We start from the raw sequence: 17841 nt of genomic DNA, 5'->3' as shown, positions 1-17841 counted from the left end.
GGTGACATCGCTGCTGCTCCTGCTGTGGGGCTTTTCTTCAATGCAAATCAACACAGACTTATTTATAGCACCTTCTCCCAGCAGGAGAGCCTATTTTGGGCTGATGCTCCAGCACCAGAGCAGCGCAGGTTATTTTAACCCTGCACTAGGTTATTTTCAGAGCTGCTCTTCTCTGCACGTGCTCCGAGATGGTTTCCAGCTACCAGGTGCTTTCTCGGTGTGGTGTGACAAGGGGTGGGGGGAAAGAGGGACCATATGAAGCAATTTGAGAGAGATTCAAAACTAAACCATCCTCTGCAGCAAAGCTGCCTTTGACAGACTGGATCCACACAGCATCTTTGACAGGAACCTGGAGAGGTGGACACAAACGAACATCATGAAGCTCAACCAGGCCAGTACAAGGTCCTGCCCCTGGGTCAGGGCAAGCACAAGCACAAGCACAGGCTGGGGGAGACCGGATGGAGCAGCTCTGAGGACACCCCCCCTGTGCAGTCCTGATCAAGCTTTGGAGCAGCAGCACAAGAGGGACGTGGAGCTGTTGGAGCAAGGCCAGAGGAGGCCATGGGGATGCTGCGAGGGCTGGAGCAGCTCTGCTCTGGAGCCAGGCTGAGAGAGCTGGGCTGGGGCAGCCTGGAGAAGAGAAGGCTCCTGAAGGGGAGACCTGAGAGCAGCTCCAGTGCCTAAAGGGGCTGCAGGAAACCTGGAGAGGGGCTTGGGACAAGGGCCTGTAGGGACAGGCCAAGGGGAATGGCTTGAACCTGCCCGAGGGGAGACTGAGCTGAGCTCTTAGGCAGAAGCTCTTCCCTGGGAGGGTGCTGAGGCACTGGCACAGGGTGCCCAGAGAAGCTGTGGCTGCCCCATCCCTGGCAGTGCTCAGGGCCAGGTTGGACACAGGGGCTTGGAGCAAGCTGCTCTAGGCAGGGGTTGGAACTGGATGAGCTTTAAGGTCTGGAGCAGCCCAGAGACTCCTAAAGCCACCCTCTCCAGATCCAGATGCTGCTGGAAGCAGCTGCACCATTTATCAAGTGGACTTCTTGGCCACTTTGTGGCTTCTTCAGCTCAGAGCTGCACTCACCCATGTGCAGGGCCACAAGCAGCCCCGTCCTCACAACTTGGGGGTGCCATGGAGCAGTGGCTCCCAGGACAGCACCAGGCAGGGTGTTCCCTGCAGCCACAGCGATGGCATAGGAAGGGTTACAGCTCCATCCCCATGGCACAGGACTGGAAAACTCACTCACCGGCCCAGCAAATACCTTAAATATCAAAGTAGATGAAAAAAAAACCTCAACAGCATCTTCCCAACCCACCGGAGAAAGCACAGGGGGCTCAGGCAGCCCTTCTGATCACCAGCCCCTCCTGCTTCCCCTCTCCCATTCCCATCCCACCACTTTCCTCTTGCTTGTTTCCCCCTCCACACCCTGACCCATGGCTGTAGGTTGGGAATGGGCCCCAGCTGGCTCGGAAGGGTGGCAGGGCAGCAGGAGCAGCGCTGCACTGTGACCCTGCAGTGCCCATGCGGGGCTGCAGCAGCTTGCGCCACCCCACTGGGAAAAGTGAGTCAGGGCCTGAGCCACTGCCAGCCCTATTCCTGGCATCCCAACCAGCTCCAGCCCTGCCTGAGCCCAGCACTGGATTGGGATGGAGCTGGTGGAGACACAAGGACAACACAGGGAAGAGCTTGGGATGGATGTTGCTACCCCCCCCCTTCCCCCCAGCAACCACAGCCTCACCCCATAGATGTCAATGCATTTTTATTAAATTCTTACAAAACAGAATACAAAATTCTGGAATCAACAATTGTTATAAAGGAAAACTTCAATTCAGCTGTATCAGGTCACCTGGTACATACAGTAAAGTGCTTGGTTTTATGGTTTCGTCTTTTTTTTTTTTTTTTTCTCCTCGTTTTCTTGGTTTTTTATTTTTTTTTTGTGGTTTTTTTGCGGGTTTCTTTGCCCCTGTTTCAGTTTCAGGTTGCAGCCAGCCCCCGAGCAGAGGCCGCTGTTGTACAAAGCAACAGTGCGTTAACGTGACTCTTGTCAACCCAAGCTTTGGCAGTCTTCTTCCATTGTAAAGTAGAGAAAGTTTCTCCTGTTCTCATAAAAACAAAGTTAGCTTCACAGTAAACGTTTCTAACCAGTTCTAAGTGGAGTTAGTTGGCTGAAGGAAGGGCGGGGGGAAGGAGAGGAAGCCAAAACGCTTAAAATTTCCAGCCTAAAAAAGAAATAATAATAATAATAATCTTTTTGAAGTTGGTTTCCAAGACAGATGCTCTATGGGGGAAGGGAAAGGAGGGGGGGGGAAGACTTTGAAAGAGGAAGAGGAGGAACAAGGGGGGTGGTGAGAGGGATTAGCTGGTGCTGGACCATGGGTCAGGGAGCATCTGTCTGGAAGCACTCCCCCTTGAGAGGTGCTGGTGGCAGGGAGGGGATGTCTGGCCCTGGCACAAGCATCTCACCAACCAGCCCAGTGCGGTGCGAGGCACCCATGGGTGCACCGAGGTGTTTCAGAGCCCATCCCCTGGCTCTAGAGGCATTTCAGATTCTCCATACACACACAGACCGGAGCTCCCCATCCACACGCACCGGCTCCACCACCAACCTGACCTCCCCAGAGCCAAAACAGGGCACCAAACCTGGGCTGAGCAACCAGCAAGGAGCTCGATGCTGCCAGGATGTCCATCCCCTCAATGCCATCACACCAGCAGAACACCCATGGGGACAAGCTCCCACATGCATGGGTCACCCAGGCCACTCACCAGCCTTCGGAACAGTGGGTGCATAACATAGATCTAAAAGGATTCACACATGGGAAGAGGGGGAAGCTCAGTTTGCCAACAAAGGCATGGGGGGGGGTGGGGTGGCAGGAACAAACAACACAGATTTTATAGCCACCCCCCTGCCATCCCCTTCCCATGGGGAGGTTTAAAACCAAGAAGAACCCAGGCTGCGGTGTGCAGCACCACCGCTAGCTTTCACAACACCAGCTCGAGGCATCGCACACTGTACAGCGTTCAAGTATTTCTTAATATAAGACAACAAGGAATTATCTACAACTGATAAAACAAAATAAGCTATAAAAAAAAAAGTAATGTACAATCAAGATGGATTTTGTTTTGTCTTGCTTTAAAGGAGGCCTCTCCAGGGCATCCCGGTGCCCGAGGGGATGTCCCCTCACCACCGCCCCGCACAGTGGGACCGGGAGGGAGAGAGGAGATTGCCAGTGCGAGGCAGTTTTCTTTTGGTGGGGGGGATGGAGGGGGATGGAGAGGGGGAAACCCACCCTCCCTGACCCATAGATGCCACTCGGTGGAAGGGTGAGAAAAGAAGTCCCTGCCCCAAACTCCATCAAGACCCCAGATCCTCATCTCCCACGGTAACTGACGCACACCTCCCTGAAACAAAAACCAACATGTATTGCATAGTATTGCTGTCAGCAGTTTTAAAATCAAAAGGAGAACTTTCCCCCTCAGGAGACAGTGACTGTCCTCGGGCAAGACCCCAAAGCAAGCTCCCGAAGCCTCCACCTGCGCACACAAGGGACTGAGGCTGCATTTTCAAGGTATAAAGCTCAAAGCAGTGGATGGGAAGGGAAAGGAGGCTGCCGACGAAGGGGACACCCTCCCTCGCGGGGGGACACGGGGACGGTGGCACGAGCTGTGCTGGGGAGCGGGTTTGGTGCAGGGGGTGCCTGGAGGAGCCAGGGCTCCAAGCACCTGGTCCAGCCCCACGCAGCAGCAACCAGCCAAGGGCCTTGTCCTGGTGCAGCATCCCAGGTGCTGCGTTCCCTCCTTCCCCAAAGCTCTGAGCAAAGGGCAGCGCCATGCATGCAGACGTGTGGGCACACATGCACATGGACACGTGGGCACACATGAACGTGGGCACACATGAACATGGGCACACATGAACATGGACACGTGGGCACACATGAACGTGGGCACACATGAACGTGGACACGTGGGCACACATGAACATGGGCACACATGAACATGGGCACGTGGGCACACATGAATGTGGGCACACATGAACATGGACACATGGGCACACATGAATGTGGGCACACATGAACATGGACACATGGGCACACATGAATGTGGGCACACATGAACATGGGCACGTGGGCACACATGAACATGGACACATGGGCACACATGGATGTGGGCACACATGAACATGGACACATGGGCACACATGAATGTGGGCACACATGAACATGGGCACGTGGGCACACATGAACATGGACACATGGGCACACATGGATGTGGGCACACATGAACATGGGCACGTGGGCACACATGAATGTGGGCACACATGCACATGGACACATGGACACCCATCAGCATGCTCAGCTCTCCCTGGCTGCCCATCACACCCTGCACTGCCCCGGTGCTGCTGCCGACCCCAAACCTTCCAGCCCCACATCCCAAGCTCCCCCTGGCTGCACCCCTACACTGTAGCCCATGGGTGCTGCTGCCAGCTCAGCCGCTCACCCCCCAGCACAGCACCTCGGGGTGCTCAGCTCCCCCAGCCCCTCCGGCCATGGCAGCCTCAGGGCCAGCCCGAAGCTCCTTAAAGGGTGTCCTTTGCTTTCCATGGAGCATCTGCCAGGCCCAGAGGGGTATTTTCGGGCTGCTCCAGCCACCCTGCAGACCTCATTCCCTCTGCACCTCCCTAAGAGCACATCCACCGGCAAGCAGCCGCCCCGAAACCAGGGGTACAACACCCGACCCGGCACAAGAGCATGGCCCAACGCTTGTGCATCCCCCTGGCTCTGACCTTACCCCCAGGAGCCGCCGTCCGGAGCATGGGAGCAAAGGAAGACATTTCCCTGTGCCCTGCAGAGAAGCACAGCTTAGCAGTTTAAAACCAACAACAACTAAAGGGGAGAAGGAAGGAAAAGGGGGTGAGTAGCTTATTCTGGAAGCAGGTTGCTGAGCAGAGAGGGGGGCTCGGTGGGATGCGGAGCTGCTCCCTCGCTGGCATCATCTCCCCCCCCGGCCCAAGCGATTCCCTGCACAACACCCATCACATCCCCCCGGAGCGCAGCGTGGAGGGGCTCCCAGCACCCAGGATGGGGGTCCTGTGGGATCTACCCCGACACGGGAGGAAGCCCTGCAGCTCCGAGGGGAGGGAGGAGGTTCATACACAACTGCCGCTGTTGAAAACGCGAGCGAGGGTCTTTTGTTCACAGTATGAAACGAGCTGAAATCGTCAAAGCAGCCGCGGGTACAAAGAGTCCTTTGGTGTCGGGATGGGGAAGGGGGGGGGGGAAATGTCAGGAGAAACCAAGAGTCAGGAAACAAAAGTCCGTGTGTCTGTCAGATGTCCTTGAATGTGCCCTGGGTGAAGCAACCTCATGCTTGATTTAACACCTTAACAGAAGGAAAACATCTTGAACAAACCCTCCCACCCCCGACCTACAAGATCAGCACAACCTTGGAAACCAGCCACAGGGACGAGTCCTGATCTTGTCACCAGCCAGAAACGGTGGGGTTTGGGGGGGGGGGGAGAGAAAGAACAAAGGAGGAGGAGGGGGACAACACAGCGTACAGCAGGTCTGGGGGCACAGCTCAGGCTTGGTCGGCCACCAGGACCAGTGGGGCCACGAGGTGCTGCCCAGTGGCCACTGCCTTGGCCAGGCTGCTCTTCTGCCGCCGCTTGGCCAGCTTGGACTCGGAGGGGGGGGAGAGCTGCATGGCCCGTGAGGTAGCTTTGATGATGATGGGTCGTGCTTCCTCCTCCGCCTCATCCTCCTCATCCTCGTCGCGCCGCGTCAGCTGCCGATTGACGGCCATGGCCTCGGCAGCAAAGGAGGTGAGCTCTTTGGCACTGCTGTTCCTGCGGGGAGGCAGGGGCTCAGGGGGGGAATGGGGGGCAAATACTGGGGTGTCCCTCTCTGCACGCATGCCATGCCAGGCCGGTCAGGCACCAACAACACGGCTTAAACCCGAATCACACACTGCAACCGCTGCCCAGAGCTACGACAGAGCCCCCCCAAAAGCGGCAACTGGGGAGAGAGGGCAGGATTTGGGGGGCTGGGATGTGTCCCCCCGCATCCCAGGGCCACCCTGCAGGATGCTCACCTCTGCAGGATGATGGGGGTCGGCAGGGTGTTATCCGGGGCGCACTGCAACGGAACGCAGCCGGTCAGAGCCGGGCACCCCATAGGGGGGTGAACCCCAGCTTTGGGGAGCGGGGGGGGGGCAGCAGCACTCACCCCCTGCACCCAGGGGTGCTCCAGGACCTGGGCTGCGCTGAGCCGCTTCTTGGCATCTCTCACCAACAGCTTGGAAATGAGATCTTTGGCTCCGAAGGAGATGTGCGCCCAGTCCTTGTCAGGAAACTCGTACTTCCCCTCCTGGATGCTTTCGAAGAGCATGTTCTGGGGGAGAGGGGAGAAGGGAAAGGGGCTGAGCCGGGAGCACCGCGGCCAAAGGGGAGGTGAGTTTAGGCACTGCCGTGGGGGGCTCCGGGTACCTGGCACGTGTGGCACGCCTCGCCCCGGTCCCAGCCGCAGTCGGAGCCGCAGTGACCCACGAAGGGGGGGTACCCGCTCAGCATGATGTACAGGATGACCCCCAGGCTCCACAGGTCGCAGCGCTTGTCGTAGATGGACGCCTCCTCGTTGAAGGCTTCCACCACTTCGGGGGCCATGTACTCGGCAGAGCCACACTGCGGGAGAGGTGGGAGTGAGCCCCAGCACGGGGGTCCTAAAGGGTGGGAGGACTGATGGGACTGGGGGGGGGATCCCACCAGAGCTATGGGGCTGCACCCCCTGAAATGAGGCTTAAAACCCAGGTGCGGGGCAGGTCAGCACTGATGGGTTCCCCACCACTGCAGACCTGCCCCCATTGGGGGTCACCCAACAGTGGGGCTGCCACCCCAAAAAAAGCCTAAATCACAGAATCAGCTGTTTTGGAAAAGCCCTTTAAGAGCATCCAATCCAACCGTTCCCAGCAGTGCCAAGGCCACCCCTGCCCCATGGCACTGGGGGTGAGCACTCGCAGGGCCAGTGCCTGCAGCCCTGCCCTGGGCAGCCTGTTCCAATGCTGAGCACCCTCTGGGGCAGGAATTGTTCCTCAGCTCCATCTAAACCTGCCCTGGTGCAGCTTGAGGCCGGTTCCTCTTGTCCCATCCCTTGTTCCTTCAGAGCCCAGCCGCCTCCTCCTGGGCACCCGCTCGGGCAGCACCAGGGCGGCCGGACCCACACCTCCCAGCATCACCCAACCGGCTCAGCGGGGCAGCGTCCGTCCCGCTCCCCTGGCCTGGGAGCGGCTGTGAAGCAGCAGGGACGAGCCTGCTCTGCCTGTTCCAAAGCCTGGGGAGCAGGCAGGGATCTGGGCCGGGAGGAGTTAACCCTGATGCAAGCCCTGTTCCCGTATCGCTGCAGGGACTCTGGGGCTTTCCAGCACGCATGACCCGCACGCAGCCCACACGGGGCCTCGTGACCAGGGGAGAAGCAAGCTGCAGGCAGCAGATAATCGGGGGCTGTCACAGAGCGAGAGGCTCCCGACGAGAGGCCCCAGCAGCTGATGCCACCACAGGAGACAAAACACAAACCAACAAACCCGAGCCTCAGCAGCACCCAGCGCCAGGCTTAACCCCGCAGGGACCAGGCTGCTGCGCCCCAGCCCTTGCTGCGAACGGGGGAACCCGGGGCACCTCTGGGATGTAGAGCCCAGGAGGGTAAATGAGGAGGAATAAGGGGGGGGGGGGCAGTGTGTTTTGGCCCCCACCTCTGCCGTTGTGCACCCCAAAAACACCGGGCAACACGGGGGCATCCCTGCTGCTGGAGATAAGGGGAGCGGGGATTTCTGCAGTGCAGGGGTGGGGAGGACGGGATGGATGGACACAGGCTCAGTGCCCCACCCCCCCCCCCGCAGAGTGGGGACAGATCTGTGCAACACCGGGGTCACCCCACAAGCTTTGGGGTGCGCACCCTGCATTGCAAGCAAGCGGCACCCCACAGTGTGGGGGGGGAGCCCCGTGTCCCCCACCTACACGGCAATCACAGCGGCAGCCCCGGCCCCTCTCCTGACCCACTTCTCCCTGCAGCAGCCTCGGCGCAGCCGCGGGGCCGTGGCTGTTGCTAAGGGCTCGCAGCAGCCCGGGCTGTGCGCCAGCCCCCCCCACTCTCCGGCCCCCCCCCTGCATTATGCAACCGCAGCTCGGCACCGCGGGGGGGCCGGGACACGCAGTGTCAGCCCCCGGAGCAATGGGATGGGATGGGATGGGGGGGGGGGTCTGCATGAACCCCGTGCCCAAAGCCTGGGGGTACCTATTGGGGGGGGGGGGGGGGGGGCCGGGATCACTGCCAACCCCCCCCCCAATGCACTTACCGGGGTGAGCAGCTCCGGGGTGGAGATGGGGGAGCAGTCGCCGTTGAGTTTGATGCCACTTCCCAGGTCAAAGTCGCAGATCTTCACTGGGGAGACCTTGGGGCGGGGGGGGGGGAAGTGGTGACCCCTGGGGTCCACAGCCTTGTGTCACCCCCCAATGCGCTGCCCATCAATGCGTGGATGTGCCATGCTTCACACCCCCGTGTGCTGCCCCATGGGGACACACCACATCTCCCCCCCCCCACAAGGACCCACCACCCGCTCCCCCCTCACCTGGTCCAGGCTCTCACACAGAATATTTTCCGGTTTTAGATCCCTGTGTGCAATTCCTGCAGGGAGAAAGAGAGGATGAGGGCAAAAACCCACCCCCCGCCACGCTGAAAGGTCTGGGGGTGGCACAGGGAACCCTCCCTCCCCACCCCAAATCACCGCCTGCATCGCGGCGAAGGGCAGGGATTGCTGCTGGCCCCGAGTCCCAGCTGAACCGGAGGAACAGGCTCCGCACCAAGCGCCTCTGTGATGCGGCTGGGCCTGACCCTGCGTGCCCGGGGCCGGCAGTAGCCCCTGGGCAGGAGGATGCGGGGTTGGGGTGGGGGGGCACAGCTCACCTTTGTTGTGCAAAAAGTGCAGGGCGCTGGCGATGTCCCGCACCACCACGCTGGCCTCCAGCTCGTTGAAGTGGCGTCTCCGGTGGATGTGGGTCAGGATGGAGCCTGCGGCCGGGGGAGAACAGCGCAGGGGCTCAGGGGGGGTCCTGCTGCTAACCCCAACCCCAACCCCAACCCCAGCGCCGCGCTCACCTCCTCTCATCTTCTCAAAGACCAGGTAAAACCTCTCCTCTTCCTCAAAGAACTCGATCAGCTCCAGGACGTTCCTGCAGGGATGAATGGCATCAGCCCGGCAGCCCCCCAAACCCTGCCGCAGCCCCATAGAGCGGGTCCTGCCTGAGGACGTGGGACAACAAAACCGGGTTTCCAGTGATTGAAACCACACTGGTTGGGGCCCCGGCTGCATTCCGGGGGGGGAGAGGGACTCTCGGCGCCCAGCTCTGCTCCCTAATTGCTCGCAGACCCTCCTGGCTCGCTCGCCCTGCTCAGCGAGACCGCGGCCGTGCTCGGCTCCGCTCCAATTTGGCTGCCTCAGCCCCCCGTTGTCATGGCAAAACCACTTCCACGTCCCCCGAGATGCTCCCGAGGCCAAGGGGAGGGAGCCCACGGTGTCTCCAGCACAGCCCAGTCCCACAGTACCTGTGTCCCTGGCACTGATACAGCATCTCCACCTCCCTGAAGACCCTGCTGCGGATGTGTCCCAGGCGCTTCTCTATGATCTGAAAGGCAAACCGGGGGATGCTCGGGGAGCAGCACCGCTGCTGGGACTGGCACCCACTGCATGGCACCCACCGAGCCCGGCAACCCCCTTCACTGCACCCGTGGAGCCGGCGCTGGGGCCGGGTGAGGCAGGCAGGCGCTGCCTGAAGGGGTTAAGGCAGCAGAACAGGCTGTTCCCTGCTCCCGGCGCCGCTGCCAAGCCGCTCCCTCCCGGGCCACAGCCAAGCCGAGGTCCATGTGACGCTGGCCCGGCGCTGAGCCACGGTGCTGGAGAAGGGCCCTGCGCCCCAGCGGGTGCTGGATGTGCCATGGGGTGGGCAGGGGGTCCCCCACACACAGCCTCATAGCGGAAAAGCCCCAGCGCTGCCGTGCAGCCCTCCCCGCTGCCTCAGTTTCCCCACTGGGGCACCCAAAGGCTCCCCAGGGCGATGGGCAAAGCCACAATCCCCTCCGATTCGGCTGCGCTTTGACACAGAACCCACCCCAGCTCCTCGCACCGTGGCTGGGAGCCTGTGGGGCGCAGGGCCCAGCATCCCCTGACCCCAAACGCAGATGGGTCACTCCTGCAGCACCCACAAGCTGGCAGGGACACGGAGGTGGCCTCCCCGCCAGCACCACGGGCCCCTGTTTGCCCCGAGTCCTCACATGTGCCACGGGCATTCACTTAACCTCCTGCCTGCCCTGCCTCACAGGAGAGCAGCGTGGCCAAGGGGGTGGCCGAGGTGCCGGCAGGGGACAATGTGCCACCAGCCCGGCCACATCCCCGCCGCTCCAGCCCATGTCCTGCACCAGCACCGGGTGGGTGCAGGAGCCAGATGTGGGGCTGGGAAGGGAAACTGAGGCAGGCGGTGGGAGGGAGCCGGGTGCGCGGCGCCGAGCAGCAGAGCTTTACCTTCACCGCGTACTCCTTGTTGGTGATGAGGTTCACGCAGGACTGGACTCTGGCGTGGGCCCCTTCTCCCAGCACCTCCTCCTGCAGCTGGTAAACATCTGGCAGGGGAGAGGCTGCCTGAGCTCCCGGCCCCCACAGCAGCACCGGGCACCTCCGCAACCCCTAAACTGGGCACACCAGGAGGGCTCCAGCCCTTCCCCGCTCACCTTCGAACCTGCCGGAGAAGCTGTCGGTTGCTCTGCAGCGCTTCTTCTTCTTGTTCCTTTTCTTGGCGTCAGGGATGTCGATGGGCTGACTCGAAGGCATGTCTGGGCCGGGGCAAAGCCACCGCTGTGAGTCACCCCCGTCCGCCCATGGCTGCCCCAGCACGGCCACCCCTGCAGCACCCCAAAACCCTCGAGGGAGTTAAAGAGCCAAGAAGATGCCGCGAGGGCACCCGGAGCTCACCGGGACGGGGCGGGCACTCGAAGTTGAAGACAGGCTCCAGGTGGTTGGATTGGTCGAACTCCAGGTCGAAGGGGTTTTGTCCCTGGTGGGGGGGCAAGAACAGCAGTGAGATGGCAGAGCCGCTGCATCCACCACCACCACCAGCGCTGAGCCCACGGAGCCTGGCACACACCCCGCTCACCCGCCCCATCGGTGTGGGGTGCTGTGCACCACCAGGTCGCGGTGCTGCTGGCGGCACACGGCAGAGCCGGAGGAGGAGGAGGAGGAGGAAAGGTCTGAGCACATCTCCTGACGGGGACAGTGCTGCGCGGTCCTGCCCGCACACGGGGGATGAGGAGAGGGATCGGGGCCGCCCGCACCAACCCAGCCCCAAGGCTCCGCCCAGACCTAACCACAGCGAGGGGGAGGAAGAAAAGGCACCGGGGCAGGATGGGCTCCGGAGCCGCCGTGCTCCGTCCTCCCAGCTCCCTGCAAGGTCACAGCGGGCTGCAGCCCGCTCAGCCCCGCTCCAGGGAGCGCTGCGCCCATCAGGCTCTGAGGCAGCCGGGACCAGCAGCATCCAAACCCCCCGCTCCCGGCATCGGCGATGGGCTGGGCAACGGGGACCCCAACCCCAGCACCCCACAGCGGACACGGGGACCCCCGCGCCGCCCCACCACGGGGCACGGCAGCGCCGGGGGTGCCCGGCCGGGGCGGGGAACGGGCCCCGTCCTCCCCAGGGTTACGAAATGTGTTTGGGTGGAGGAGGCAGCTCCCGGCCGCGTTCCCAAACCCGCCCCGGTGCCCCGGTGCCCGGGCCGGCCGCCAGCCCCAGCCAGAAAGTGCCTGTTTACAGCCGGGGCGGCTCTCGGGGGGCCCCCACCGCACCACGAGGGGCACCCCCCCCCCCCCCACAAGCAGGAGGCAGAACGCTCCTGCCCGGCCGTTTGCCAACTTCCGCCCCCCCCCCAAGAAACCCCTGGACTCACAGAGCACAGCATCGCCCTTCGGTTACCCCCCCCCGGCCCCAGCGCCCTGCAGCACGGGCAGGATGAGGCCCTAAGGGAGCAGAGCGGGGCTCGGGGGAGCTGGGGGGGGGGAAGCGGGAGGGGAAAAAAGGGGGGGGCCCAGGGCCCTGGCAGCTCCTGCAGCAACGACACAAAAGGTTTGGGGGATGGGAGGTGCGGGGCGGCCGCTGAGCACCGGCCCCGTCCCCACAGCCCAGGTGCCCCCAACCCCGTCCCCATCCCCGGCCACCCGAGGGGGGGGGGAGTGCGGACAGAGCCAAACCCCGGCCTAAAGCCCTGAGAGCAGGATGAGGCCCCGGCTAAAAGGAGCCGGGCTCGGGGGGGGGGGAGCTCCCAGCATCCCTCGGAGCGCCGGGAGCCAAAACTGAACAAAGATCCCAAGAGCCGGGACAGGAGCGAGCGCTCGGGGGGCGGCATCAGCCCCGCACAGACCCCCCCGAGGGTGGCAGGGGGCTACGGGAGACCCCGGCCCCCCCCCGGCTGCAGCCGCAGCCCAGGCCCGTGCTGCCAGGACCCGGCCCTCCACAACAGGTCCCGGCACCCCCTGCCCCCCCCCCCCGCTTGCAGAATGGGGTGAACGGGGGCAGCTGCCGGCAGCGCAGCCCCCACGTACCCCATGGGGGGGCCCTATGGGACCTGCAGCATCCAGCGCCCACCCGGGGGACAGAAGGGTCGGGGGGGGGGGGGGGGGGGCTGCAGACCTGACCCCCGGAGCACCCCGACCCCCGGGGCAGGGGGGGGGTCCCGCTGCCCGCTTGGGCAGCACCGGCGCTTCCCCCGGTGTGGGGGGGGGGTCTCGCCAACGCCCCCCCCCCCCTCCATGCAGAGGCTGCGGCGCTGCAGGCGCAGGATGAGGCCCCCGCAGGCCCTGCTCGCACCCCGGCCACGGAGCCCCCCCGGAACACCCCCGGGAGGCGGCGTGGGGGGGGGGGGAGCCCCTTACCTTGAAGGAGCGGTGGAAACCCGGGATCTCCGATTTCTTCTGCACCATCTTGCTGCGGGGGGGGGGGCGCGGGGGGCGGCGTTGCGGGGAGAAAAGGGGGAGGGGGGGGGGTGGGAAAAAAACCGGGCAGGGGGGAGGGAGGCGGAGGGAGCCCGGGGGGAGGCCGAGACCTGCGGGAGGGGAGCGCGGTGAAGCGGCTGCGGCCCCGCACCGAGCCCCCGGGCCCCGCCCCGACGGCGCTCACCGGCGCGGCCCCGCCGGTACCGGTACCGCAGCCCAGCCCGCACCGCCGCCCGCTCCGCTCCGCTCCGCGCCGCCGCCAGGAGGGGACGCGCTGCCCCCGCCCCCGACGCCTTTATAGAGGCGGCCTCGGCCCGCCCCGGCCCGCCCCGGGAAGGGGACACCCCCCGGGGCTCCACCGGGGACGCAAACACCGCCCCCCCCCCCCCCCGGGGCCCTCAGCGGAGCACGGGCACCCCCGAACCCTCCCGCATTGAGCCGGGGACACGACCTCGGCCCCGGGCACCCCCGCGCTGCGCTGGGGCTCCCGTCTGTGCAGGGACCAGCCTGGTCCTGCCCCCCGCTCCCGGCACCCTCCTGTGCTGCGGCCAGAGACAGGGGCACCCCCCGGGCACCCCCGGCACTGCACACAGGGACAGGGCCCCCCCCCCCCGCACTGCACACAGGGACAGGCCCCCCCCCCCCCCCGCACTGCACACAGGGACAGGGCCCCCCCCCGCACTGCACACAGGGACAGGGCCCCCCCCCCGCACTGCACACAGGGACAGGCCCCCCCCCCCGCACTGCACACAGGGACAGGCTCCCCCCCCCGCACTGCACACAGGGGCACCCCTCACCCCCCCTGCACCAGGGGGCAATAACAGCCCCCAGGCACCCCAACACCCCCCCCCACCACCACCTCTCAGCACAGGGGTGTGGGCACCCCTGGACACCCCACACTGCCCCCAGGGCCCCCCCCTTGGGGCCCCCCCTGCACCCAGTGACAAGGACACTGCGGCGCCGCGCTCACTTTCTATGCCCCTGAGGCCCGGGGGGGGGGGGGGGGGGGGGCCGGCCTTGACCCCCCCCCTTTCCACGCACGGCACGAGTGGGGCCATGCTCAGCCCCACGTCCAGGCCTGCTCCAAGGATGGAGGGGGGGGGCAGGACACGGTCACGTCCCTTTGTCCCTGCGGGATGCACCCAGTGCCGGGGGGGGGGGGGGGGGGGGCCGTGGACAGGACCCCCCCATTGCGGGCTCATCCCGGGGCGGGGGCCCGAGCCCCCCCCTTCGAATGACGCCGACGGGGCCGAGCGCAGCCGCGCTCGTGGCGCTGAGCGGGGCCAATGGCGGCGGCAGCGCCGGGCATGAGCTCACCGCCCGCGCCGCGCATTGGCCGCGGCCCCGACGCCGTCGCAGGCGCTGAGTGCCCCCCACGTCACAGCCCCCCCCCCCCCCCCCAGCAGCCCCCCAAGTGCTGCTGCCCCCCTCGTTGGGGATGCGCCGGGGCAGGACCCGCACCCCACAGAGCCACTGCGGGGGGGGGCACCGCAGGGGGGTCCCGGCCCCCCCCCCCCCCCGCGCACACCCAATCCCGTCCCAATCCAACCCAATTCCTGCTTTGCCAGGCCCTGGCGCTCGCTCTGGGGCACCCGGGCCGCCCCGACCCCTCTGCACCAGCGCTGCTGCTGAGGCCTCCGCAGTGAGCAGAGACGGGGGGGGCCCGGGGGGGGCCGGGGTTTCGGCTGCCATAGGCAGGGCATGGACAAGGGACAGGGACGGAGCCGCGGGGCGCGCTGGCCCCTGTGGGTGACTCCGGAGCATCCGGATGCCTCCCAAATTGCGCACGCGGCCATGTGGGTCACCACGGTAATGACAGGGCGGCAGCGCCGGCACCCACAGCCCTCGGGGGACACCCGGGGGTGCCCGGCGCGGCAGGGCCAGCGAGGGGTGGCCGAGAGCTTGCCCAGCCCGCGGGTCCCCGGCCCCGCTCGGTGCGGGAGCGCTCACCGCGTGCTGGCTGCGCGCTCACTGCGTGTGCAACGCGTGTGCCCCGCATCATGAGACCTGCATGTCTGGGGCATGCCCGCTGCATGTGGCCATGCATGACCTCTGCGTGTTTGGTGCACGCCTGGCGCATGCTCCCTGTGTGCTGCTGCGCTCTCTGCATGCTCTGCACGCTCACTGCACGCTCAATGCATGCTCAATGCACGCTCAATGCACGCTCACTGCACGCTCACTGCATGCTCACTGCATGCTCACTGCACGCTCAATGCACGCTCAATGCACGCTCACTGCACGCTCACTGCACGCTCAATGCACGCTCACTGCACGCTCACTGCATGCTCAATGCACGCTCACTGCACGCTCACTGCACGCTCACTGCATGCTCACTGCATGCTCACTGTATGCTCACTGCACGCTCACTGCATGCTCTTTGCAGCCAGGCATGGTGAGAGCGCTGGGTCTCAGGCTGGGGGAGCAGTGAGCCAGCATCCGTGTGCTCCCCATGCATGCACCCAGCCAGGCATGCACAAGAGCACACACACACACGTGTGCGAGGGCAAAGCAGGAGGTACCCTACACGCGTGTGCAGCCAGCACATGTGCACACACACTCATGCAGGTGCAGCCGCTCCAGGTGTGTTGCTGCGGGGCCATGCGGTTGCTCAAGGGATGGCTCGCACACGCATGCACATGCACACATGCACATGGGCACGCACACACAGGATCGCACTGGTGCTGTCCCATGTGTGGGGCTCTCCCCCTCCTGCACAGCTCGGTGCATGCAGGGTGCAGCAAAAATCCCCCTTGGAGCCCACCTGTGGCTCTTTCATAAAACCATGGAATCAGGGGATGGGTTGGGCTGAAGGGAGCTTAAAGCTCCTCCAGCTCCAACCCCTGCCACGGGCAGGGACCCCTTCCACTGGAGCAGCTTGCTCCAAGCCCCTGTGTCCAACCTGGCCTTGAGCACTGCCAGGGATGGGGCAGCCACAGCTTCTCTGGGCACCCTGTGCCAGCACCTCAGCACCCTCCCAGGGAAGAGCTTCTGCCTAAGAGCTCAGCTCAGGCTCCCCCAGGCCTCCCTGCGGAAGGGGCAATGGAAGGGCCCCGATGTCCGATCACATCCTGCATCCCTGGGGCTGCGGGCAGCAAACCCACTGTGGAACCCGCACGGGGAGCTCCTGTCCCTGCGGCATCACCAGTCCCTGCGCCCCGGGGAGCCCCAGGACGGGGTCTCCAAGCGCCGATGGTGCCCCTCGCACCGGCACCGGCTGAGCGAAAACAGGAAAGTGCGCGGGGCCGTGCCGGAAGGCGGCTATTGTTGGAGGGCGAGCAGAGGGAGCGGGAGTCGGGCTGGAGGCCACTGTGCCAAAGCCACTGCGGGACATGGGGCAGCCCTCGCAGGCAGGAGCAGTGGGAAGGTGCCTGCCCATGGGGTGTGCAGGGCTTCCCCCCCCGACCGGCTGCTCCGGTTTGGAAGGGATGGAAACCACGAATCCTTTTCCCGTGTGTCCTTTCCTGGGCCCGGCTTTGCCTCCGCTGCGCTTGGAGCCCTGGCTCCATCTCCAGTGACAAAATCTCCCCAAAGCCTGGACTTTCCTGCCAGGCAGAGCCCGGAGCCTTGGCTCTCCCCGCGCTGGGCCTGCTGCCGGGGGGCACACGGGATGCGCTCACACGTCCAAGGCTCAAGTGCCAGTGGGTCCCCAACCTCCCTCCTTGCCCCAGGGGGATCTGGGCAGCCCCACAGCACCGGGGCAGCTCTGACTGCAGCAGGCAAGGTTTTGGGGCTGCAGCACCCCCGGAAGCCCCAGTGCTGAACCCCCCCCTCCGCAGGGCATCCCCAGGGATGTGCCTCCAATCCCTCACTCCCCGTCTGCTGCAGGGAAGGGGCCGCAGCAAAACCCGTGTGGGTTTCCCAGCTCCGGCTTTGCAGCCACATCTCGGGGCTCCCCCCACCAAGGACACCCCAGGGCAGAGCTGGTGCTGGGGGCAGTGGTGGGACATGGCCACAGGCAGAGGAGGGGTGGGCGCATGTGGCGATGGGGTGCCTGGAGCAAGCTGCTCTAGGGGAAGGGGAGCACTTGGAGCTGGAGGAGCTTTAAGGTCCCTTCCAACCCAGCCCAGGCCGGGGCTCCGTGAGTCTGTGATTGGTTTCTCCGTGACCCCCCAGTACAGGCTTTGCATCCTGAAAGTAAAAGCAAACCCAGACGGGAGCTGAGGTCCCAAAGCTCCCCCGCAGCCCGGCGGGGAGAGCCGCTCCTTCCCCGGGAGCAGCCGTGCCCCGCTCCCAGCCGAGGAGCAGGGATTTTACCTCCCTGTGAACACACGGCCCCGCACCCTGCGGCCGCTCCAGCCCCGGGGCTGATTCCATCCGTGCCGTTGGGATGGGGTCAGCCCCGCAGAGGGGAGGCTGCGGAGCCCTGGGCACCCCGCTCAGCCCGGCCCTGCAGTGCGGGAGATGAGCAAACGCGTTCCCTTTGGGGCTCTCAAAGCCTCGGTGCCCCCTCGCTCTGCGCCCAGGGAGCACCCGGCGGATGCAAGGGCCGACGGGCCCGGCCGCAGTGGAACCGGCTCAGCCGGTGCCTGCAGCTCGGGAAGAGCCGGCACAAAGGCCCCGCGCAGGGAGGTGAGAGCAGGGAGCAGGAGGCACAAGCAGAGAAAGGAGGGAGGGATCTGCAGAGCCGCCTGGGCAACGTCCTCACTGCTGCGCCCTGCTCAGCACCAGCCCCAGCCCCAGAGGCTCTTCCCCCCCAGGGGTGCTTTTATAGAATCCCGGAATGGGTTGGGTTCAATGGACCTTAAAGCTCCTCCAGCTCCAACCACGGGCAGGGACCCCTTCCACTGGAGCAGCTCCAAGCCCCTGCGTCCAACCTGGCCTTGAGCACT

At 64.8% G+C, this 17841-nt stretch overlaps 1 protein-coding gene across 3 annotated transcripts; it reads right to left on the bottom strand.

Annotated features, from left to right (window-relative positions):
* Positions 1-1734: 1734 nt before the first annotated feature.
* MKNK2 (MAPK interacting serine/threonine kinase 2) lies at positions 1735-13293 on the bottom strand. Of its 3 annotated transcripts, none has more exons than XM_065700009.1 (14): positions 13197-13293; positions 12953-13122; positions 11003-11084; positions 10762-10863; positions 10556-10653; positions 9583-9662; positions 9136-9209; positions 8944-9048; positions 8609-8664; positions 8336-8431; positions 6474-6668; positions 6214-6378; positions 6080-6123; positions 1735-5834 (listed from the first exon to the last, which is right to left on the bottom strand). In XM_065700009.1, the coding sequence occupies exons 2-14, from the start codon at positions 12998-13000 to the stop codon at positions 5567-5569; spliced, it is 1413 nt and encodes a 470-aa protein (XP_065556081.1). In that variant the 5' UTR covers positions 13001-13122; positions 13197-13293; the 3' UTR covers positions 1735-5566. The 3 variants fall into 3 exon arrangements, with proteins under 3 accessions (XP_065556081.1, XP_065556078.1, XP_065556080.1); XM_065700006.1 differs by lacking the exons at positions 12953-13122; positions 13197-13293 and adding exons at positions 11175-11315; positions 11971-11997; XM_065700008.1 differs by lacking the exons at positions 12953-13122; positions 13197-13293 and adding exons at positions 11184-11315; positions 11971-11997.
* Positions 13294-17841: the final 4548 nt, after the last annotated feature.

This window comes from Lathamus discolor, chromosome 21 (genome assembly GCF_037157495.1).
Source record: "Lathamus discolor isolate bLatDis1 chromosome 21, bLatDis1.hap1, whole genome shotgun sequence".
NCBI lineage: Eukaryota > Metazoa > Chordata > Aves > Psittaciformes > Psittacidae > Lathamus > Lathamus discolor.
Note: the sequence above shows the minus strand (reverse complement) of the source record. Positions and strands in the feature narration are given on the sequence as shown.

Coding starts and splice junctions, on each gene's coding strand:
- MKNK2 (XM_065700006.1), bottom strand. Junction 10,654..10,761: donor CTTCTCCGGCAGGTTCGAAG/GTGAGCGGGGAA, acceptor CTCCCCTGCCAG/ATGTTTACCAGCTGCAGGAG. Junction 5,835..6,079: donor ACCCCCATCATCCTGCAGAG/GTGAGCATCCTG, acceptor GCCTCCCCGCAG/GAACAGCAGTGCCAAAGAGC.